General features: G+C 40.1%; 1 protein-coding gene and 1 long non-coding RNA gene across 2 annotated transcripts in view; one reads left to right on the top strand and one right to left on the bottom strand.

Moving 5' to 3' along the window:
- SPATA6 (spermatogenesis associated 6) overlaps window positions 1-15,545 on the bottom strand; it is a 147,670-nt gene extending 132,125 nt beyond the window's left edge. Inside the window, 4 exon segments of the mRNA XM_019449360.2 lie at window positions 15,106-15,243; window positions 15,245-15,360; window positions 15,363-15,513; window positions 15,516-15,545. Of these exon segments, the coding sequence (XP_019304905.2) occupies window positions 15,106-15,243; window positions 15,245-15,360; window positions 15,363-15,513; window positions 15,516-15,545 (435 nt within the window).
- Window positions 15,546-15,564: 19 nt separating this feature from the next.
- On the top strand, window positions 15,565-16,213 carry LOC109266643 (uncharacterized). The gene is made up of 2 exons (XR_002079801.2): window positions 15,565-15,683; window positions 15,783-16,213. It is a non-coding gene; the product is annotated as an uncharacterized LOC109266643 (long non-coding RNA).
- Window positions 16,214-25,574: the final 9,361 nt, after the last annotated feature.

Genomic DNA, 25,574 nt, shown 5'->3' with positions numbered 1-25,574 from the left:
AAAGATCTAAAGGCAAGTATGGCAACATAGCAATGATGTCTCATCAAAGAAAGAATATCAACAAATAAACAGAAATTATTTTTTGAAAGAACCAAATAGAAATTCTAGAGTTGAAAGTATATGGCATGACATGGAAAAAATCACTAGAGAAGCTAGCAGAAGTAAGAATAAGTGAACCTGAAAATATGGCAATTGAGATTCTTCAGCCTGAGGAACAGAAAGAAAAAATAAAAATGAACAGAATCTCAGAGACCTGTGGGATACCATCAAGTACAACAACATAGATATAATATGATCCACAGAATGAAAGGAGAAAGGGCCAGAAATATTTGACATATTGGACCAAAACTTCCATAATTTAAAGAAAAGCAATCTACATCCAACAAGCTCAAAGAACTCCAAACCACATACATCATAATCAAACTTTCAAAAGACAAAGATGAAGAGAGAATCTTAAATGCAACACAAGAGAAGTGATTCAGTAGGTACCAAAAATCCTCAATAGGATTAACAGGTGCTTTTGTATCAGAAACATGAAGCCAGAAGGAAGTGGGATGACTTATTCCAAAATGCTGAAAGAAGGCTTTCTTGAAATAAGAATCAATATTGAGAAAAATTTCCCTTCAAAAAAAAGGAAAATTAAGACATCCTTGGATAAACACAGATAATTCATCATTAGCAGAACTTCCCTACAAAATATACTAAAGAGAATCCTTCATTGGAAATGCAAGGACACTAGACAGTAACTCAAATCCACATGAAAAAATACAGAGCATCAGGAAAGGAACTGCATATATAAATATAACAACAGTACAAAATTTTTTTGTCTTATTTCTCCATCCTTATTTAAAATAAAATTACATAGGGGTGCCTTGATGGCTCAGTTGGTTAAGCATCTGACTCTTGATTTCAGCTCAGGTCATGACCTCACAGTTCTTGAGATCAAGCCCCACGTTGGGCTCTGTGTTGACAGTGCAGAGCCTGCATGGGGTTCTCTCTCTCCCTTTCTCTCTGCCGCTCATATGCATCCTCTCTCAAAATAAATAAATATTTTAAAAAATAAAATTAGATAAAATTACGTAAGGCAGCAAATATTTAGCTACGTTGGTGAGGCTTGTATGTATAAAGATATAAATTGTATGACAATAAAGTCATGAAGAAGACGAGAATGGAACTCAACAGAAACAAAAATTTTGTGTACCATTGAAATTAAATTGGTATCAATCCATACTAGATTGCTATAATAAATGGAGATGTTAATTGTGAGCCCCAAAACAATCATCACTAATAACTAAAACAATATAGTAATAGAAACAAAGGAATTAAAATGGTACACTAGAAAACAGTTAACTCAAAAGACATCAAGGCAGAAACACAGAAACAAACAAAGACATAAGACATGCAGAAAACAAACAGTAAAATGAAAGAGGCAAATCCTACCTTATCTGTGATTATGTAAATTAAAGGTAAATTGACCAACTACTCCAGTCAAAAGGAGAACCTGGTAAAATGGATAAAAACTATAATCCAACTATACATTGTCTATAAGAGACACACTTTAGGGGCACCTGGGTAGCTCAGTCGGTTAAGCGTCCGACTTCGGCTCAGGTCACGATCTCGCGGTCCGACTTCGGCTCAGGTCACGATCTCGCGGTCCGTGAGTTCGAGCCCCACATCGGGCTCTGTGCTGACTGCTCAGAGCCTGGAGCCTGTTTCGGATTCTGTGTCTCCCTGTCTCTCTGCCCCTTCCCCGTTCATGCTCTGTCTCTCTCTGTCTCAAAAATAAATAAACGTTAAGAGACACACTTTAAATATTTTATTTTTAATTTTACTTGAGAGAGAGAGAGGGAGAGAGAATGAACAGGGGAGGTGCAGACAGAGAGGGAGAAAGAAAATCGTAAGCAGGCTCCAAGCTCAGTGCACAGCCCAGGGTCAATCCCATGACCCTGAGTCATGACCTGAGTTGAAATCAAGAGTCAGACACTCAAGCAACTGAGCTACCCAAGGGCACTCTTGTAGGTGCCCCTACAGGAGTCACACTTTAGATTCAAAGAAACAAATGAGTTGATAGCAAAAGAATGGAAAAAATTAAGCAGCAATCAGAGAAGAGCAGCAGTGGTTATGCTAATATCAGACAAAATAGACATTAAAACAAAAATCGATTCTAGAAACAAAAGGACGTTTTATAATGACATAACAATTAAAAATACATATAAGACATATTTCAAGAAGACATAACAATTACAAACATACGTACACTTAACAGAGCTCCAAAATACATGCAGCAAAAAAAGACAGCCATCTCTCCAAAGAAGATAAACAAATGGCCAACAAACTCATGAAAAAATGTTCAACATCATTAGCCATTCAGGAAATATAAATCAAAACTATAATGAGATACCTCTTCGTATCTGCTATGATGACTACAATCAAAAATATAAGACAAAAACAAGTGTTGGGGAGCACGACAAAAAAATTGGAACCCTCACACTTTGCTGACGGAAATGTATTGAAGGCACAGCCACTGTGGAAAAAAGTCCAGCAGTTTATGAAAAAAACTAAACAGAGTGAGTATAAGATTCAGCAATTCCTAGGTATACATCCAGGAGTGCTGAAAACATATGGCAACCCCAAAATACATACAAGAGTATAGCAGCATTATTCACAATGGCCACATAGATAGATACACAATAGCCACAAAATAGATACAATCCAAATGTCCATCAACTTAAGAATGGATTAGCAAAATGTAGTATACCCATACAACAGAGTATTATCTGACCATAAAAATAAAGTACTGACAGATGCTACATGAATGAACCTTACAAACACGCTAAGAAGCCAGACACAAAAGGCCACATATTGTATGATTGATTCCATTTATATAAATGTCAGAAAATCAACTAGTGGTATCCAGGACCTGCCTCAAGGAAGAGGGAGAATGAGGAATGACAGCTCACAAGTATGGGATTTCTTTATAGGGTGCTGAAAATGCTCTGCAATTAGTGGTGATTGTTTTACAACTTTGTGAATATGTTAAAATTCACTGAATTTACACTTTATTTTTTTACTTTTTATTTGAGAAAGAGGGTGAGCACAAGTGGGGAAGAAGGGCAGAGGGATACAGAGAGAGAATCTTAAGAAGTCTCCACACTGAGCGTAGAGCTCTATCGGCATGGGGCTCGATCCCACAACTCTGGGATCGTGACCTGAGCCAAAATCAAGAGTCGGATATTCAACTGACTGAGTCATCCAGGCATCTGTGATTTTACACTTTAAATGGGTGCATTTTATATATGTGGATTATATCTTAATTTTTTTTTATTTAAAGATTCATGATAAAAGCGAAATGATATAAAAAGGTATACCATGCTTTCACTAGTCATAATAAAGCTGGAGTGATAGTCTTTTTTTAAAAATTGTATTCATTTCGGGACAGATATAGAGAGCAAGTGGGAGAGGGGCAGAGAGAAAGGGAGACAGAATCCCAAACAAGCCCTGTGCTATAGGCACAGAGCCCCAGGCAGGGCTTGAACTCACAAACCATGAGATCGTGATGCTTCACTGAATGAGCCATCCAGGCGCCCCAGTAACAGCCTTAATGTGACATAAAATAGACTTCAGAAAAAGAGAAAGATTACCAAGGTTAAAGTGAAACATTACATACTGATTTAAAAATTTGATTTATCAAGAAGATATAACAAAATTAAATGTGTAAGCAATTAATAATACAGTATTAAAGTAAAGGAAGTAAAAAGTACAGTATATAACTGAATTTCAATACCTTACTCTCAGTAACTGATAAAATAAGCAGTCAAAAAAATCATTAAAGGGGTGGCTGGGTGGTTCAGGCAGTTAAGTGTTTGACATCAGCTCAGGTCATGACCTCAAGAGTCTGAGCCCCACATGGGGCTCTGGGATGACAGCACAGACTCTGTTTTGGATACCTGGTCTCTCTCTCTCCCTCCACACCCCACTCCCCAAACATGCTATCTCTCAAAAATAAACATTTTAAAAAGTTTTGGAAAAGATCATTAGGGGTGCCTAACCAGCTCAGTCGGTTGAGCATCCGACTTCGGCTCAGGTCATGATCTTGCATTCATGGGTACAAGCCTCGCATCACACTCTGCACTGACAGCTCAGAGCCTGAAGCCTGCTTCATCTCCCTCTCTCTCTGCCCCTCCCCTGCTAGTGCTCTATCTCTCTCTGTCTCTCAAAAAATAAAATAAAACATCAAAAAAAATTTTTTAGTTAAAAAAAAGATCATTAAAGGTATAGAAAATGTGAATAACATTCAAGTAATTTGACCTAGTGACGTTTACTTAATATTCCAGCCAACAGCAGAAGGATACACATTTTTTTCCAAGTGCACATGAAAACATTCATCAAGAAAGAGGATATTGTGAGCCATATAAATCTCAATAAACATAAAATGAAATCACGCAGATTATTTTCTGTAACCCCATTAAACTGGAAATAAATAAGAGGAAAAATATCTGGAAAAAATCTGAATATTTGGAAATCAAACAATATATTCCTAAATCACTTCTATGAGTCAGAAAAGAAATTATAAGACAAATTAAAAAATACTTTGAACTGCATGAAAATGAAAAGACAAACATATAAAAATGTGTTAGATATAATTAAATCACTTCTAAAAAGTGTATTATAGCTTTAATCTTGAAATTTCCTTCAGTTCTTCTTTTGCAGAAAAAGCATTTGACACAATTAAGCCCCATTTATGATGAAAGCTCTAGCAAACTAAGAACTGAAGGAAATTTCTTCAATTGATAAAGAATATGAAAAAGCCTGAATTTGATGCCACACATAATGTTGAAAAACTGAATGCTTCCCCAATATCAGCAAAAAGGTTAGTATGTCCATGCTCAACACTTCTATTTAACAGTGTACAATAAATAGGTCCTGGCCAGTGCAAAAAGACAAGAAAAAGAAATTTTAAAATAAAAGAAATAAGGGGCAGCTGGGTGTCTGACTTCGGCTCAGGTCATGAACTCACAGTTCATGAGTTCAAGCCCCACACCAGGCTCTGTGCTGACAGCTCAGAGCCTGGAGCCTGCTTCGGATTCTGTGTCTCCCTCTCTCTACCCCTTCCTTGCTCATGCTCTGTCTCTCTCTCTCTGTCTCTCAAAGATGAATAAATGTTAAAAAAATAATAATAATTAAAAAATAAAAATTAAAAAAAGAAAAGAAATAAAAGGTACACGGATTGAAAAGTAAAAAGTGAAACAGTATTTGTAGACCACCTAGCTGTAGTCTACAATCTACAAATAAACTACTAGAAATAAGGAAGGAATCTGATGTCACAGGATAGAAGTTCAATATGCAAAAATCAACGTTATTTCTCTGTACCAGCAACACTTACAAAATGAAATTTTTTAAAATAGCATTTACAATTTGATAATAAAGTATATTTAAAATATTAAAAATAAATTTAAAAAACAGCATTTACAACAACATTAAAACCTTAAGTATGTAGTACTTAGGTATAAATTTAACAAAGTATGTGTGAGGAATGTCCACTGAAAAAGTTCATACCGTGGAGAGACAGAAAGATTTCAAACATTCAAATTACAGTAAAACCTTGGATTAAGAGTAACTTGCTCTACAAGTGTTCTTCAAGATGAGCAAACATGTATAATAAATTCTAAGTTGACAAACGAGCCATGTTTTTATTTACAATACAAGTAGTACATGATGTTGAATGTCACATGATCACAACTGGGCCAACGGTTCATCTCTCTCTCTCTCTCAGTCTCTCTCATCACGGGATTATGGGTGATCGTCTCCCATGCTCAAATGCTCAGTCTCAGGCTGCAGTGTTGGGCAGAAATCAGTGATTCTTCAGAACACTGGAAGATGCCCACAACTGGCACTAGTGTATTATTTGTCACTTCAAAGCACCTATGGACAGTCCTTTGCTTTTCCATATAAGAGTAAGGTCAGGAATGCTTTGCTTCATTCTAGGTCAGGCTGCTTGCAGATATAGACCCTTTCCTCTGCTGCCTTATTGCCAGTTTCATTAAATATGGTATATGACAAGAGTTTATTAATGCTGTACTGTAGTTAACATTCATGCAAGCATATACAATGGTCCCCCATATACAACAGCAGGAAAAGATTTCATTAAGCCAACAGATAGGAGTGACTCCATTAGTGATAGTGAAAGTCATCTTACAGAATGACCCTCCTCTCTCGTCTCCCTCACACCAGTCATGAAGGTTTTCAAAGGTAACTGCAGGTTAATTTCTTTATTTTTCTTTATATTTTGTATTTTCTTTATTATTTTGTATTATATTACAGCATTGTAATCATTTCTATATGAATATTTTTGGGTTGTGGAACGAATCATCTAAGTTTCCATTATTTCTTATGGGGAAATTCGCTTTGATATAAGTGCTTTGGATTACAAGCATGTTTTCAGAACAAATTATGCTCGCAAACCAAGAGTTTACTATATATTGTGATAGAAGTCATGATAGTGGTTACCTTTGGGAGAGGAAGTGACAGGAGGAATGACTGAGAGGGATGGAGCACAAGGGCACAATCTGGGGTGCTAATGATATTCTAATTATTGATCCAGGTGGTAATTACACACATAGGATTTGTGCACTTGCTGAACATAGAGTTCCATAAACAGTTAACTTAAAAAAATCAATAGCATTCTTTGTTTACCAGTGACAAAGAAAGAAAGAAAAGAAAAGAAAAGAAAAGAAAAGAAAAGAAAAGAAAAGAAAAGAAAAGAAAAAGCTGTCTGCTAAAGACAGGAAAAACAAAGTAAAAAAGTTCAACTAGAAGATCTTTGAAATTTACATTACATATAACCACTAGGCTACTATCCAAGATATATTCAACAAGATGGAAAAAAAAGAAAAAAACCTCTGGGATTGCTAAGGGCAAAGGATATAAACTGGCTATTCACAGAAAATGAAAACGCTGGGATTGGAGGTTGGAGTTATACAATTGTAATCCAGAAATGCCTAGAGCCATCAGAAACTGGAAGAACAACCTTCCCCCAACCCCACCTCCACTTCCAGATCCTTCTGAAGGAGTACTGGGCCCTGCTGATAATTTTATTTTGGACTTCTGCCCTCCAGAAATGTGAGCAATGTGAAGACAATCTTGGCTTAAGACACCAAGTTTGTGGACATGTGTTATAGCACCCTATGAAACTAACACAATTTCCTGAGCCCCCGCAGTTCCATTTCTAAATCTAGTGCCTAGAGCACTGGGCCTGTATCTGTAAGATTCAAAACCCTCCTGGGGCGTCTGGGGGACTCAGTCAGTTGGGCGTCTGACTTCGGCTCTGGTCATGATCTCACAGTTCGTGAGTTCAAGCCCCATGTCTGGCTCTGTACTGACAGCTCGGAGCCTGGAGCCTGCTTCAGATTCTGTGCCTCCTTCTCTCTCTGCCCCTCCTCTGCTCATGCTCTGTCTCTCAGTCAAAAATAAATAAACATTAAGAAAAAAATTTTTAAAGATTCAAAACCCTCCTGTGCAACACTGTGCAATTTACCTATACATGTGACTAAAAAAATAAACCAATGCCCTAACTGAAAAAAAAAATTATATGTATAGAAAAATAATTTATAATAAAATATCTATTTCTACATGTCAATGCTCAGGCAGGACTAAGCTAGAAAATATAATATTTACACCTATACACTGAGTCTACATAATACGGATAGTTTCAAAAGCAGAATGATAGGCGCCCATGTTGGCAACTCAAACACAAGCAGTGCTGCCGTTGGTGCCTTGATTTTCCAAAAAAAGTAAACTCTTCACAGAGTTCCAAACAAAATAAAGTATACTCTCCTCAATTTACACCACAATTGTATTCCTGGAAAATTCACTGTATTTTACCACCTTTCAAAAAAAAAAGAAAAAAGATTTTGTGTTTATACATAAAACAAAGTTAGATTCTTAACTTCCAATAATTATATACAGGTTTTCATCTACATATTCAATAGGACATTCAAGTCATGCAGAATACTAGACAATGAACACCAACAGGACCCCCCAACTACTAAGGCAAACAAAGGTAGCCCAACAAATTTCACTGGCATTTAAAAGTCTATCAATAATAGACGGAGGGGTGCTTGGGTGGCTCAGTCGGTTGGGCGTCCAACTTCTACTCAGGTCATGTCTCGCGGTTTGTGAGTTCGAGCCCTGCATTGGGTTCTGTGCTGACAGCTCGGAGTCTGGAGCCTGCTAAGGATTCTGTGTCTCCCTCTTCCTCTCTGCCCCTCCCCCACTCACACTCTGTCTCTCCTTCAAAAATAAATAAACATTAAAAAAATTTTTTAAATAATAATAGATGGAAAAAAGACAGTCTCTTCAGCAAATGATGTTGGGAAAACTGGACGGCGACACACAGAAGAATGAACCTGGACCACTTTCTTACACCATACACAAAAATAAACTCAAAATGGATGAAAGACCTAAATGTAAGACAGGAAGCCATCAAAATCCTAGAGGAGAAAACAGGCAACAATCTCTCTGACCTCAGCCACAGCAACTTCTTACTTGACATGTCTTCAGAGGCCAGGGAAACAAAAGCAAAAATGAACTATTGGGATCTCATCAAGATAAAAGCTTCTGCACAGTGAAGGAAACAATCAGCAAAACTAAAAGGCAACCAACAGAATGGGAAAAGATCTTTGCAAATGACACATCAGATAAAGGGTTAGTATCCAAAATCTATAAAGAACTTATCAAACTCAACACCCAAAAAACAAATAATCCAATGAAGGAATGGGCAAAAGACATGAATAGACACTTTTCCACAAAAGACATCCAGGTGGCTAACAGACACATGAAAAGATGCTCAACATCACTCATCACCGGGGAAATACAAATCAAAACCACAATGAGATACCACCTCACACCTTTCACAATGGCTAAAATTAACACCTCAGGCAACAACAGATGTTGGCAAGGATGCTGAGAAAGAGGAACCCTTTTGCACTGCTGGTGGGAATGCAAATTGGTGCAGTTACTCTGGAAAACAGTATGGAGGTTCCTCAAAAAATTAAAAATAGAACTATCCTATAACCCAGCAATTGCACTACTAGGTATTTATCCAAAGGATATGGTTTCAAAGGGGCACATGCACCCCAATGTTTATAGCAGCACTATCGACAATAGCCAAAGTATGGAAAGAGCCCAAATGTCCATCGACTGATGAATGGATAAAGAAAATGTGATATCTCTCTCTCTCTCACACACACACACACACACACACACACACACACACACAATGGAATATTACTCAGTGATCAAAAAGAATGAAATCTTGCCATTTGCAACTACATGGCTGGAACTAGCACTAGCATGTATTATGCTAAGTAAGTCAGAGTCAGTCAGAGAAAGACAAATTATCATATGATTTCACTCATACGTGGAATTTAGATACAAACCAGATGAACATAAGGAAGGGAAGCAAAAATAACAAAATTTAAAAAAAATAGAGGGGAAACAATAAAAGACTCTTAAATACAGAGAACAAACTGAGGGTTGCTGGGGGGGTGGTTGTTGGGTGTGGGGAAGGGGTAAATGGGTGAGGGGCCTAAATTAAGGAGGGCGCTTGTTGTGATGAGCACTGGGTGTTATATGTAAGTGATGAATCACTAAATTCTATTCCTGAAATTATTATCAAAAATGAATAAACATTAAATTAACTAATTAATAATAAAATTTATTTATTCATTTATTTACTTAAAAATTTTTTAATGTTTATTTTTGAGAGAGACAGAGACAGACAGAATGTGAAATGGGGAGGGACAGAGAGAGGGAGACACAGAATCCAAAGCAGGCTCCAGGCTCCAAGCTGTCAACACAGAGCCCAATGGGGGGCTTGAACCCATGAGCTACAAGATCATCCCCTGAGCCGAAGTCAGACGCTTTATCAACTGAGCCACCCGGGCGCCCAATAATAAAATTTTAAAAAGTCTATTAATAAAGGAATAAAAATTAATCATCATCATAAAAATAAACAGTATTATATAGCAATTAAGGAAATGAACTTGATCTGAAAGAATCAACACTGACAAATTTTAAAAACTGAACTGGAAAAAACAGGTATGCAGGATACATAGTAAAATACCATTTGTGTAAAGTTTTAAAACAATAGTATAAGTAGCACATAGACATACACAAATATATAGTAAAAGTACAAAACCAGAATCAAAAGAATATGCTCCAACTTCAGGATACTGATTATGTTACCTTTAGGAAGGGAAGGAGAAAAACAGGAGTCAGAAAGAGATACAAAGGGGGCCTTAACTATATCTGTAACATTTTATTTCTTAAAAATGAAATCTGCAGCAAACATGTAAAATGTAGCATTTGTTAAATCAGGGTGTGGAGAGGGTGGAATCATAGTATTCAGTTTTATTTTTCCTGTAAGTTGGAAGTATTCTTACTTAAAGTTTTTAAAAGTCTATATTCCAGGGAAATTTCCCACCAACTGTAGCACAATTGTGAGACACCACTCCACAGAAACTTAGATGAGGATCACAAATGTTTAGATAAGTAGCGATTGAGAAGGAAGGACCCAGATCTGTTTGCCCCAATGTTCTCTATAATTTGAGTGCGGTAAAGAGGTGAAGAGAATACAGAGAAGAAATATATATATAATATATGATATCATATAGATATATATATTATATATAATATATGAACTAACCCCAAACTGACACTATTCACGTAAAGCAAACTGGCTGGTTTCACTGCCCAGGCATTGGGCTTTATTTTTCACTGTCCCATTTCTTCCCTTCTCCCAAATAATCTCATGAAAATTGAACTACTAAATAACAAAAAGAAGGTAGACAGAAGCAGCAGCACAAATACTTCCTATATCATAGAAAGGATGTTTCAACTATTAAAAATGTAACTGGTGGGAAATATAATTATTTTGCTGTTCTTTAAAAACAAGTTACTTGGCCTATTATACCATTCTCCAAAAATTCATTGAGAAAAGTCACACTTTCTTTCCAGCAATATATTTTCTCTCTAGTCATACGGCTCTGTGGAGCAACATAAAATGTGTTATACACCAAAACCTTTCATGTTTACTATGTTCTTGCTCTCATATTACCACCGTATTAAACATGAGGTTGCTACTAATACAAGACTGCAGCAAAAAAAAAAAAAACACTTGTGGAGGGGGTGGCAGAAGACGAGAATGTAGTTTCACACTTTCAAAAGACAAGGAAAGATAAAACATCTAATTTCCAGTTTATAGGATCTGGGAACAAATTAAATGTCATCACAAAAGGAAACAATTCAGACAATAACACAACATGGGATATTCAATATCTGAGTATGGGCTCTTCAAAAGGTAATGTGCACAGAAAGATTTTTACAAGAATGAATGTTCATAGATTTATCCATGACAACCACCACCTGGTAACAATCCAAATAATCATCAGTAAAAAGAATGGCTAAAAAATGTTGCAGTATACACATACAATAGAATACAAGTCCTCAATATAAAGGAACAAACTACTGATACACACAGTCACATGGATGAATCTCAAAAATATGCTGAGCAAAAGAAGCCAGACACAAAATTTACAAACTATATGGCTCCATTTAATACGAAGTTCACGTACTGGCAAACTCATCTATAGTAACGGAAATCAGAATAGTAGTTCCCTCTGCAGGGGGCTTGACAGGAACAAGGGAATTTCATGGCTTGATAGAAGTATTCTAAATCTTGACCCAAGTATGATTACATGAGTGTATACATTTATCTAAATCCACTAGAGGGGAAGAAAGGAAAGATCATGGGGAATGAAAAAGTAGAACAGTTCTCTACTAAAATGGACTTAAAAGACCTAACAACCAAATGTAACATGTAAACCTTGATTGGATGCCCGTTTTTAAAAATTAACTATGCGGGGCGCCTGGGTGGCGCAGTCGGTTAAGCGTCCGACTTCAGCTCAGGTCACGATCTCGCAGTCCGTGAGTTCGAGCCCCGCGTCGGGCTCTGGGCTGATGGCTCAGAGCCTGGAGCCTGCTTCCGATTCTGTGTCTCTTTCTCTCTCTGCCCCTCCCCCCTTCATGCTCTGTCTCTCTCTGTCTCAAAAATAAATAAAAACGTTAAAAAAAAATTAAAAAAAAAAAATTAACTATGCAAGTTATTTTTGGGACAACTGGGAAGACATGAATATGGGCTAGATATTAAGAAATTGTCACTCATTGTTTTAGGTGTGATAGATAATAGCATGGTGGTTATGTAGAACAACGTCCTTGTTTTTAGAAGATGTTGAAGTGATTAGGAGTGGCGTACTATGATACCAACAATTTACTTCCAAATTTTCAGCAAAAGAGCCACATTTATTTTATACATACACACACATACGTACAGATAAATCAAATTAATGTTCATAGGTCGTGGCATAGGTTTTCATTGTACTATTCTTTCAACTACCCTGTATCCTTGAAAAATGTCAATAAAAAGCTGGAAAGTAAAGATGACAACTTTTATAGATAACAGAGTGATCTCTGAGATATATTAGGTGAAGGAAAAAAAAAGCAAATGTGCAGAATAGTTTATGTAATATGCTACCTACTATATTAAGAACCAAAGAAAAAAATATATGTGAGGGGAATGGTATGTGTGTATATGTATGTGTATCTGTTTGGTTATATTATAAAAGGAGATACTAGAAGAATAAATCTGAAACCAGTAAAAATGATTACCTACAGCAGATGAGTATGGATGGGAAGTAGGTTTGAGGAGAAAGGGCTGGATGTGAAACTGCTCTGAGTATATCGTTTTATGGGTCTTGACTTTTATACCATGTAAACATAAAAAATTAAGTTGAAAAGAAGACATTAAAATGTAAAAGATGTTAAAAATATCTCTGGTCATAGAATTCATCTATTCAATCAAAGCCAAATTAATCAAGCTTAACTTGAATGGTTGCTAATGATCATTTTTGCTCCTTCTGAGCATCAGAGCTATTTAACAGCTTTTTGCTGGTCAGAAAAATTAGCATCTTGTTGCAGATCTGCCCCTAAATAGTTGTGCAACTGTAAACAAATAACTAGCCATGCTAAGCTTCACCTGTACAAAGGAATAAATCGAATGATATCTGGGATCTTTGGAACTGTAAAATTCTGTGACTCAAGTGTTTGATGAAAAAAGTTACATAGGGATGTTTCCACCTGCCTAATTTCTTTAGCCTCAATGAACACAAGGTCCGTTACAGTCATTCACCTCCTGCAGTACAACCAATACCAAGAAAGGGTACTGAAATTAAATATATTTCTGCAACTCCTTCAGGCAGTAATCAGTCACAACAAAGTACTTCCTCCTAAAGATGGGTACTGGCAAAGGAAGGGGAGCAGCAGCCAGTCGGTGGGGCAACTGTACTTGCTGGGCATCTACACCCCATTGGTGAGCAGCAGAGGAAGCAGCAGCCAGTAACAAAGTCTGGTGAGGCTGCACGGCCGAGCGAGCGGTTTAGGAAGCTGGGACCCTTCTTATATTCTTTTGCTAAAGGAATCTTACTTTACAAAAAAGTTGCTCGACTTTGGCAGCTGTGGGATGAAAACATCTGAAGCTAGGGCTGTGGCTTCCCACACAGCAAAGTAAAATCTCTGCAGGCTTAGATAAACCAAGAGTGCCAGAAACTTTCTTTCCCTCCACCCTCTGCCTCACACTTTGCCCTACCCAGGCTTGCCTTCTTTAAGACCTAACAAAAGACCTAGAAGAGTCTTGTGACTTGGAGTTTCAGCGACAGTGTTGCAGAGGCCTCATTCTAATTCGAGGAAGGACAGCCAGGAGAGCAGGGGTGGCCAAGGGTGGGTTAAGTCCAGAGAGAGGCCTGCAGGCAGGGTGTGCAGGGTGTGCAGGAAGCAAGTGGGGAGGGCTTCTCTGGGCAGCACTCAGAGGCCTGGTGTTGGATATTTAAAGACACTCACATACATATACCTGCCCCCAGTGTTGCTGGGAGATCAGAGTTGAGACATAAGAGAGCTTAGGAGGGGTGGAAGGAGAGAAAGGGGGCTGAGTGGGGAATTTTGGTTCCAAGCTGCTTGCAGGTCTAAAATGGGGGTATGGAAAGGCTCTCTGGGATTTCCTCTAAAAGAGACAAGCTGGAGCTTTCATCTGAAGACGAAAACGAGAGGACTCTGTAAAGAATGAAGAGGAAGTAGTTTTAAAACCTGCGGAAGGGTCTTCCGGGATGATTAAAAGGGATGGAGTTTTCTCATACCATGGAGAGATCCAAGCCCCTTCCCCTGAGGAAGCACAAGGGGGTTCAATGCCTCAGCTGGATTTCCAGAGCAGGTTGGGGGACAGGATCCTCTGGAGCCAATCTGGAGAGTGACTGGGGGTGGGGTTGCTGCTCCTCTCCAGCAAGTTCACAGAGTGAGCAGTTTCTCTGTAAAAGCTGTTGCGTTTCTTGGCGTGACAGGAAGGATAAGGGATAAGGGATCCCTCTCACAGCCAGGAGGGTCCTGAAATGATTTCTGAGGGGTTGGCCCTGGAGGACAAGGCAGGGTGCTTTGTGCAGTGCTGACACAGTTTGGTTGCTGGGTGTGAGGACTCCACACTGAAGACTGAGAGTAAAGGCCCCTTCACGAATCAGAAGCTTGAAATTTGACCGAAAGAACCTGCCTGCCGTGATTTGAGAGGAAACGTACCCCCTTGGAGACTGGGGAGAGAGGGGGCCAGTAATACTCTTTCTAAGAGAAGAGGGATGTAAAGAGAAGCCTACCACCCGATTCACTGGAAAGTTAGGGGCAGGGCGAGGAGGCCTTTGGAAGAGGAAGTGGTTTGTAAATGATCTGAAGGAACCCCAACTGGAAGCTGGGATACAGCGAGGAGAACGGAGGTGGGGGTGGGGACGGTCAGAGCTCTGCGTGGCTGGAGTGGGAGGGCGTTCAGGATTTTGCAGAGGGAGGAGACCCAGGGGCCACGGGTCGAGGCTCCCGAGGAATGATTCAGAGGCTAACGTAGCTTTTGAAGTGACTCGGGCTTCAAGGAGATGAACAAGGGAAGCGTCCCCGAGTAAACGCCGGAGACTCGGTGACACCCAGGCGACGGGGGTTGTGGGGGCGACCGGTACTCACGGAGCGGATCTCCAGCGCCAGAGCGCATTGCAGCGCCTTCACCTTCGGCATCCGCGCGGGGTGGGGCGGCGGGGACGGACCCCGGCCGCGGGCCCGAGTGAGGCGAGGAGACGCGGGGCGGGGCGGGGACGGGGAGGAGACGAGGTGGCGGCGGTGGCAGCTGTGGCCCCCAGGCCGGGGCCCGCGGTCCAGCCTGGGTCCCGCCGGAGCAGAAGCTGTGCGCGGGGCGTGGACTCGTTGTCATGGCAGCCAAGGGGGCGGGGCCGGAAGAGAGGCCGGACGGGGACGCGCGGGAGCCGCCACTCCTCGGCGAGCGGCTGGGGGCGGGGCTCGGAGAACGCCTGAGGCGGGGCCACGCGAGGAGGCGTGGCTTCCGAAAGAGTCGGGTGGGGTGGGGTGGGTGGGGTGGGGTGGGGAGGGGCGGGGCTGTTCTGTGACATCAAAAGATGGGCGCACAGCTGGACAAAGGCGAGAATAGCCTGGGGTTTGTGTAGTGGGACAGTGCCGAGGTCAGGGAGCTGGACTCAGGAGCCCTGAGTTCCAACGTGGCGATTACACCTTGGGCTACTGGAGTCCCAGTGAGGCCTCAGTTTCCACAACTGTAAAAGAATAATGATTAATGTTGGTTTTCTTTTTTTTTTTTTTTTTAATGTTGGTTTTCTATTTGAATTTCACAGTACAGTTTACAAAGCCAGCATGAGGAAATTGAGGATCAGAGAAGAGGCTTGCCCAAGTTGAAGAGAGAACCAGCACTGGAACTCAGGACCTTTCATGTAAAACCCCAATTGCGTCCCTGACAATTGGGGCTTGAATCAGATCATGTTCCTCTTCCTAGACTCCTACTCTATGATTCTATTAGTGCATCCCCCTCTCTCTTCAAGGTTCCCTAATCCACTGTGTATGCTTAAATTGAACTGTCAATGCAGGGCCAACAATAAATCCAGTTGGGAAGGGCTTGGGCCATAAACCATCAAAGATTAAAAGAACCTAAGAGATTGGTCCAATCCAGTCATTTTAAAAATCATTTTTAGTGTGAAATATATTACACATACAGAAATGTATAAAACACGTTCATCTTAAACAATAAAGCAAATCATTGTGCAACTAATACCTAGATTAAGAAATAAAACATTACTAGAACCTTAGAAATGCCCCCAACCATTGCATTGCCTTCCCTGCCCTGGAAGTAACTGCTACCCTGACTTTTGTTACAATAATTCCTTTCTCTTTCTAAGTACTTTTGCTATTCAAGTATGCATTCCTAAACTAGACGTTTTTGTTTCCTGTTATTGATGCTTTATCAGTGAAATTAACACTACTCGTGTTTTCCTGTGACTTGCTTCTGTCATTTACTATTATGTTGTGAGACTCACCCAATATTGACACTGTATAGCAGAAGTTTTTTTCTATTGTTGGCTAGTACTCCAATATATGAATATTTATTTATTTATTCTTTTAACTATTGATGGTCACTTGCACTGATTCCATTTTTAGCTATTATTCACATGTTGTTATGAACATTCTAATACATGTCTACAGAGCGCATGCATGCTCCAGTGGGAGTGGATTGACTCGGTATTAGGTTTTGCACATGGGATTTTAATTAGTGATGCCACACCGTTTTCCAAAGTAGTTGTACCAATTTATGTTCCTGCCGAGAGTGTATAAGAGTTCTTATTTTCCCACATCTTCACCAACATTTGGTATTGTTTAGGTGTTTAATGTTTGTATATTTGGGTGTATGTAGTCCAAGTATCTCATTGTGGATTTACTTTGCATCTCTTCTTATTATTGAGATTCAGCACTTTTTCATGGTCTTATTAGTCTTGCCATGTTCTCTTCGTGAACTGCCTACTAGTTCTCTTGCTATTTTATTAGATGGTCTCTCACTCACTCTCTCTTGCTTTTTTGCTCTCTCTGTCTCTCTCTTTCTCACTGATTTATAGGAGTTCTTTATATATCCCGGATGCTAATTCTTCATCTATATTACATGTGTTACAAATATCTTCCCCAGTTTGTGCTTAAGTTTTTAAATTTTCCATATAGGGTGTGATGAACAGAAGAGAAACTACATCAAGGAGTATGAATATTCTTAGTTTGACCAAATAATTCCAAGTTGCTATCCAGAATGCCACACCAGTCTACACTCCCACCATCCAGCGAATCTTCCATTTCAGCTAACATATTATTCAGTTCTAAAATTTCCATGTTGTCTTTTTCATTAGTTTTCACATGACTGCTGAGATTCTCTATTTGTTTACTCATTAGAGCTCTATTTTCCTATGCCCTTTGACTACATCTTTATTTCTTTGAAAATATTTACAATAGCTGCCTTAAAGTCTGTATATGTTATATCCAACATCTGTGCCATTTCTGCTTCTCCTAACTACATGTTTTCATAACTATACACTGTATTTTCCTGTTTCTTTCTATGTCTAGTGCTTTTCGTTATTGAATACTACATATTTAATAATGCCCTATAAGAACATGGATTCTATGATCTTTCTCTAAAGACTATTGATTCTTATTTTAGTAGGCAGTTTAATTATGGGGTCATTACCTCAAACTTGTGCAGACTTAGTGATATACTTTGCTATTGCAGATATGTGGAAAGCCCAAGATGTTCTTAAAGCCCATCTACCTTGGTAGGTCCCAACTTCCAAACTTTGTCTCTCCCAGACTTTGTCAGCCTTCGTTGTAGACTTTGTTAACGTGAGTCTAGTGCAGGCCTAACTGTAGGATATGGTTCTTTCTGGTAGAGTGCAGACTTTCTGATGTATCAGCTGGATTCCAGGAGTGTTATACAAAGTGTTAAAAAGATCTCTCCACAGTGGAATGTTCAGCACTCCAATGTCCCCAGTACTGTCTGATCCCAAGCATCTCTGTTCTGCTCCCAACCCTAAAGCAGCTGCTGACTGGCATGTCTCTGGTCATCTCATCTGTGTATGTAAAGCTCACCCCTCAGCCTTGAAGTTTTGGGGAAACACCTCATAGGTTTCTGGGCTCTCTCTGCACAGTGCCTGTCTTTGTCAGTTTGGACTGCTATAACAGAACACCATAGCCACCACAGTGCCTTATAAACAATAGAAATTTATTTCTCACAGTTCTGGAAGCTGGAAGTCAAGATCAGGGTGCCAGCACACTTGAGTTCTGGTGAGAGCCCTCTTCTGAGCTGCAGATGGCCCTTTTCTCATTTTATCCTCACAAAGTGAAGAGGGTGAGAAAGCTCTCTGGGGTGTCTCTTATAAGAACACTAACTTCATGAGAGCTCCACCTTCATGATCTAATTAACAACCCAAAGCCCCACCCACAGCTACCACCACCTTGGGGGGTAGGATTCCAACATATGAATTTGGAAGGGACACGAACAGTCAGTCTATAGCAACTAATTTAAAGATGTTCTCCCTCCATTATAGCCTTCAAGTTTCAGCCTCATACAAAAATTCAGCTGCCAATTTCTAAACCCCAAGCATGAAATTTTGGGTAAAAAATCTAATTGGCCTGAATGGCAGCATTGTGAATGGCATCACTATAATTAATGATGTCCCAGGAAGATTTATAATCACAGGTTACAGATAAAACAGAAATAGTACGCTTCTGCACTTCCCCTCCTTTTATCCTTTACTAATTTTATGGGAAATGAGTCCAATAAAAAATATAAGCTCTTAATCTTTCCCAGAAATCCTACCTCATTTGATGAATACTTTGAGGGAATAAATTAGAGTCTTTTTTTTTCTTTTATACAGTCTACTTTGCATTTATGAAGTGAGGATGATAACTCAGGTTCCCTGGCCAAATGGTCAGAAGGTTAGAAGCCTTTTAAAAGACTTCTATTGTCTTTCCTTCATGTTCAGTCTCCATAAGGTAATTGATTTCCAACAAAGTCAGTGTCTTCATTAGTCATAAGACTATTAACAATAATAACAGCCACAGTAACCATTCAGTGACAGTTCATTATATATCAGGCATTGTGCAAGGTACTTTAAGTAGGTAATTATACACCTTACACATCTCTACAAGCAAAGTATTGGTATCCCCATTCAATAAATGAGCAAACAAGGTCACACTAAATTAACGTGCCCACACTCACCCACATAGTACCTGGCACAGCAGGAACTTGAACCTAAGTCTGCTCTTCTCCTGCTATAAAATGCTGCCTCTTGTTATGTATTGTTTTAATATTATCAGTAACAAAATACCAGTCAGTTTAAGAAACAATACAGCCCAATAAATATAATAGCAATAATTATTATATTAATAGAGGTTGTATATAATATGTCATTATCTTGCATTTGAAAAGATATTTCTGTTCCTGAAAGCATGTTTCTGTCATTTAAATTGATTCTCAGGATGATTCTATATATTTTAAAGTGCAACTATTTCTAAACTTCTAACACTTGACGGTGGGCTTATTTGTCACCGAGAATGGTATGGAAGTTTAAGAGAAATAAGACTTTAAAAATCTCTGATATAGTTTGAAATAAAAACATAAAGCAGGAATCACCCTATAATAAGAAATTTCTTATATTGGGTAAACTATAATTAAAAAAAAAGAATTTTCTTTTATGAATTGTACCTCTTGGAATAATGTTCGAGCTTGAAATGTACTATGTAACTCAACACATACCCAGAAGACCATTTTGTTTTATTAATCTTGTCTCTCTATGTATGATATGCTAGTCCAGTCAATAATAACTAGGTCTCCATTCTTCTGATTGAGTCTTAGAAAGTAACAAGTAAATGAGGAATCATTTCCCATTTCTTGTATAACATCTTTATGGAATATGGATGTGTAATAGGCCAGCTTGCTGGGAGGAGGGAGTATGAGGATGTACTATAAAAGTTCTGAGCCCTAGTTGCAAACTGGGTCTGCTGGAATTGGGCATTGCTTCTAGCCTGGTGGATGGCCTCCTGAGATTCGACCCTACTGTCTCCATTTCAGGAAAGAAAGGGCCTGGGCCCTCTGCACAAGGCTGCCTAGAGGGCTAGAAGCATTGCAATGACCGTAAGCTACATCCATCCTAGGGAAGAGTTTCTGCATGAAGGGTCTTCTCGTGGTGTTGGAGCCACATAGTTGTGGGAGGAAGGTGATTCCGACGTAGGTACCATTTATTTCTTTCCATAACTAATAAGCTGTAAGCACCTGGAATACTGACTACTTGTGCTAAACTGACCAATGATCTCCTGAAAATGTCTATATCCGAATTCCCAGAACCTGTGAATCCTACTCTCTATGGCAAAAAAGGATTTTATAGATGTGAACAAGATAATGACCTTGAAATGGGGAGCTTATCCTGGTTTATACAGGTGGCCTTGGTGCAATCACAAGAGAACCAGGAGGAGTCAGCATCAGAAAGAGGGTAACGTGATAATGGAAGCAGAGGGAGAGAGATGATGTGATGTGGGGCCATGAGTCAAAAAATGAGGACAGCCTTGAGAGACTGGGAAAGGCAAGGAATGGATTCTCACCTAGAGACTCCAGAGGAACCAGCCCTGCCAACACCTTGATTTTAGCTCCGTGAGATTCGTTTCAGACTTCTGACCTCCAGAAGATAATTATATTATTATAAGATTATAATTATAATTATTATAAGATAATGAAGTTGTGTGTTAATCCACTAAGTTTGTGGTAATTTGTTACAGCAGCATTGGGAAACTACTTGATCTAGTAAGAATCTGCAGGTGAGTTAGAAGTTAAACAAGCTGATTGTAAGTTTTGTAAACTAGTCCAGAATTAATTTTGCAACAGAAATTACAAATTTAAAAATCATGACACAAATAGTGACCTCAGAGGACTTTTTTTTTTTCCTTTCCCCTCAGAGGCCTTCTTAGGTCATGCTCAGGAAATGAACTAGTCCTCTGCAATGTCTGTTGGGGATGGGTTTCTCAGCACACTGATAAGCAGCCCCTTTCAGTCCTTTCTGGGCCACCTGCAAATTTCAACAAAATTAAATTCTAATACCAGTCCTTGAAAATGTATCAGGGCTATTAATTGAGAGTGAGCACGAAAAACATGAGGGCATATTGGCACCAAGTGACTCCCACCCCTGGGTATTCCATTCTGGACATTCTTCCCCAGACAGCTGTGGCTGCCAATGCCTTTGTGCGTCTCCATTTCCCATTGTTGTTTTAGGGAGCAAGAGTGCAGATGAGTTGGGTCTCTCCCCATTTTCTGGACAAAATAGGAAGCCTGAGCCCTACACTGAAGACCCCCTTTGACATTACTCCTCTCTCAGCTTCAATCCATCAGAACAAGTTTGGCTTCTCATCTCTCCCTCAAAGTTCCAAGACTTTTTTAAAAAAAAATGTTTATTTATTTTTGAGAGAGAGAGAGAGGGTGTGCAAATGGAAGAGGGGCAGAAATAGAGAGAGAGAGAGAGAGAGAGAGAGAGAGAACCCCAAGCAGCCTCCGTGCTGTCAGTGCAAAGCCCAACGTGGGGCTCCATCCCACAAACCTGTGAGATCATGACCTGAGCTGATATTAAGAGTTGGACCCTTAAACCGCTGAGCCACCCAGGCACCTTGCCCCTAGGGGCTTTTTAAATAAAGAAAGTAAGAAGTTTTTCTTTAACTGGTTTAACCAACTGTTAGAGAAATAATGGTTGACAACACCTAAAATTAAAAGCATATCTGGTCCCACCCCATACTGATTAAATCAGCACCTTTGGGAGTGAGGCCTAAGCACCTATAGTTTTAAGATTTGTCCAGGTGTTTATAGTCAGGATTGAGAACCACTGGTTCAAGCCAGCCATGAACAGCCTATTCTTGGCCAAATTTTAATCACCAGTATTATTGGCTGAATTGTGTCCCCTAAGATTCATTCATTGAAGTCTTACCCCCCAGTACCTCAAAATGTGACTGTATTTGGAAACAGGATCTTTAAAGAGGTCATTCAGGTTAAATGAAATGATTGGGGTGAGTCCCAATCAATCCAATGACGCCTTTATAAAAAGAGGGGATGAGGTGGAGGCACCTGGCTGGCTCAGCCATTTAAGCCTCAACTCTTGATTTTGGCTCAGGTCATGATTTCACAGTTTGTGAGTTCGAGCCCTGTGTTGGGCTCCACACTGACAGCATGGAGCCTGCTTGGAGTTATCTGTCTCCCTCTCTCTCTGCCCCTCCCTCACTAAACACTTAAAAAGAGAGAGAGAGAGATGAGGACACACACACACACACACACACACACAGAAAAGACCAAGCGAACGCAGGGAGAGAAGACGGCCACCTATAAGCTAAGGAGAGAGAGGAGGGCGTCAGAAGAAAGCAACCTTGCTGGTCCTGGGCTTCTAGCCTCCAGAACTGCAAGAAAATAAGTTCCTATAGTTGAAGCCACCCAGTCTGTGATACTTTGTTATGGCCGCCGGAGCCACTTAGTACAATCAGTAAAAAAATTGATCTCACATCCATTGCACATTTTCATTCTAGAGACACTCATTTTCAGAGCTCTGAACATAAGCATGGGCTGTACTTCTCTTTATTCGAGGGGATAAAAAATCATAATAGCTTTCATCATAAGAAGATATACCCAGGTAAATTGCTTTTACTTGCAAATAACAGAAAACTCAATTATTGATGGCTTGAAAAGTAAAGATTTTTAATTATCCCATATACCCAGATGTCTGGAGGGAGTTGGAGGGAGGGGATGCTGCTGAAGCTCACCTGGTTTGAAAGGCCAGGTCCTTCCTATTGTTCCATTTCACCACTTTTTTTTTCTTGTGATGCTGATTGTCTTTAGACTGGTTGTCCACATTCCCACCAGGAAAAAATAGAAAGGGCAGCACCAACAAACTGGAAAGTCATGCCTGTCCCTTTTTATAGAAAAATAAAAGCTTTCCGGAAGCCTTCCAACAGAGCTCTGCTTCTAGGTCACATGACCTCCTGCAGCTATAGAGGAGGCCAGAAGCATAATATTTCACGAATGGGAAAAGGATGTTCATGACTGAGAACCAGTGGTCTCAATCCTAACCAGATTCATCTGGGGAAATTCAAAAACTCTAGATACCTGGGCTTCATTCCCAAGGGTTCTGATTACATGTATATGCACGCATGTATATATAGATTCTGACTATTACACATATAATGATTATATTATATACATATGATGTATACACACTATTATACATGTATTTTCACATACAATAATACATAGTATAAATATACCTTTATTTTATATATATTACATATTTTAATTACATTTAAATATATATGTTAACTATACAGGTGATTCCACTATGCAGCCAGGTTGAAAACCACTGGTGTAGACCACACACGGTTTATACCGTGATACCACCTGAAACAAAGCTGGGACGTTGCTCAGCAAGCAAAACAGGAAAAATAATAGGATGAGGATTGACATCTTGTGGCGGCCACAGCTAGAAAGTATTTGCTCATAAAGCCGGGAAGATGCATCTGGATTTGGGCATGTGTGGACACAAGCTTAAAATGAGCAGTGTCCTCTGCTCTCCCCCTTCCTCCTCCACCTCCCTTCCCTCTCCTCTCTCTCCTCCTCACCTTCCTCTCTCTCCATCTCTCAGCCTCTTCATTTATTTCTTCCCTTCTCCTCTTCTCCATCTCTAACACATCTTTATAACCCAGGTTAGATCATTATAACCAGGATTATTTCCTACAAAATCAAAAGCGATTCTCCAGTCATTGGTTGAATGCTTCTAGTAACAGAAATCTCACTGTCTTACACAGAGTTACTGCATTAAGACAGTGGGAGTTATGCTCTGCACTAGGGCACCAGCCTGAAGTAGGGAGCTGGGTTGTGTCAGGTGTCGGCCAGCTAGGAAGAAGCACACTTTTATATAATTCACATGAAGATGCCCTATGGGCTAACAGGGGTCCTGGTGTTAGGAGGTTACCCTTCTCACTGTCACATGACTGTGGCTATACGAAGTCCTCTTTTATGATGGGACAAAATCGCCCTTCTCAAAGATTCCATTCAGTGATCCATTTGATGGTTTGGAGCCACTTAGAACACATTTGCTCCCTCCTCTGTGGTCCCCATGGCAGCTCCCTCCTCTGTGGTCCCCATGGCATCTTTTCTCTTCTGGCTTTCTCAGCCTTGGCTCCCCCGGATATCCTGCTCCAACATGACTCCGACTTCCCTCTGCATTCCCCCTTGCTCGTGTTTAGATACACTGTTGAGTGGCCCTCTTATGCTGCAGCGCTGTAACCTGAGCATTGTAAATGGGAGAGTCTGCCTAGAGAAGGGGTGACTTTATTGTCCTTGACAGGGAGAAAGAGGATGTGGAAAACAAAATCCTCTATTTGCAGAAATCACCTTGCTGCCGGCCATGACAGAGACAGACATGGGTAGGCACAAGAACAGGTGACAGAGCTTAATGTCACGGAAGCCAAGGGAGAAAAGAATTTCAGCGATAGGGTGATGACCATCAGTGCCCCATGCTGTTATGAGTTGGGTAAGATAAGTACTGAAAGTGCTTAATGGATTTGGAAACCAGTCATCGGTGACCTTCGTTAGATGAGTTTCTCTTAATGGATGGATGGAGAGACACAGCAAGTGCAGAAGAAAAGAGAGTGTGCAGATGGCAGTTATAGGGGAATACAGTCCAGGAGGTGGTGGTCAGGGGATGGGGAGGGGAATGTGTTCTAAAGGATGGGAGAAGTTTGAATATGGTCACAGGCTGAGCAAAAAGAGGAAGTAGGTAGTTAGAGGCTGAAACCCAGGAGCAGGAAGAGAATTATTGGAGATCTGTTCAGGGGGACTCGGGAGGCAGAGGTAGAGGGATTGGACTGGAACAGGTAGACTAACACATCTTTCTTAGAGCCTGAGGGAAGGAGAAATAACATGTACACAGAAAAGTGGAAAATTCCTTTGAAATGAAGACACAGAAAGGTTTGGGGAGATGGCTTTTAGACAATGAAGTAATCTCAGTGCTAATATGTCCTTCCATCTCTTTCTATCCTCCCTTCATGGAATATTTATTGAATTCCTGCCACCTAGCATTGTGGATACTGAGAAGACAAAGCCTTCAGACTTTGGACAGAGATGGCTCTGGTCTTCACCTGGTCACTCTCCACCACCAACAGCACCCAGACCCGCACCACACATCAGCCAAAGAGCAGAGAACTCCCTTCCTCACAGCCCACCATTGCCTTTAAATTTTCTGTATGTTCTCAATTTCCTGATCATTTTGTCTAAGCCGCACAGGAGAGCACAGCTCACTTGGGATGGTCAGCTGCAGGAAGAGAAAAAGGAATCAGGGATAAATCAAATGGGGGAGAAATAAATGATCTTAAAGCATTTGGCCTAATTCCTCTTCTGGAAAGAACTGTGTTTGGAAATAATTTTAAGACATCTCTACAGGTATGAACAGGGAAACCCAGAGGACATAAGCAGGAGAGCCTAGTGCAATTGTGAACTGCACACTGGAGTGGAATGAGTCCTGAGGTTTAGGTGTGGGCAGGAGGGAAGTCTGAAAATGCCTCAGATGTGAGAGGGA

The sequence above is a fragment of the Panthera pardus genome, unplaced genomic scaffold, assembly GCF_024362965.1.
Source record: "Panthera pardus isolate Hobbes unplaced genomic scaffold, ASM2436296v1 HiC_scaffold_11, whole genome shotgun sequence".
NCBI lineage: Eukaryota > Metazoa > Chordata > Mammalia > Carnivora > Felidae > Panthera > Panthera pardus.
The sequence above is the reverse complement of the archived record's forward strand: the minus strand, read 5'-3'. Positions and strand labels throughout refer to the sequence as shown.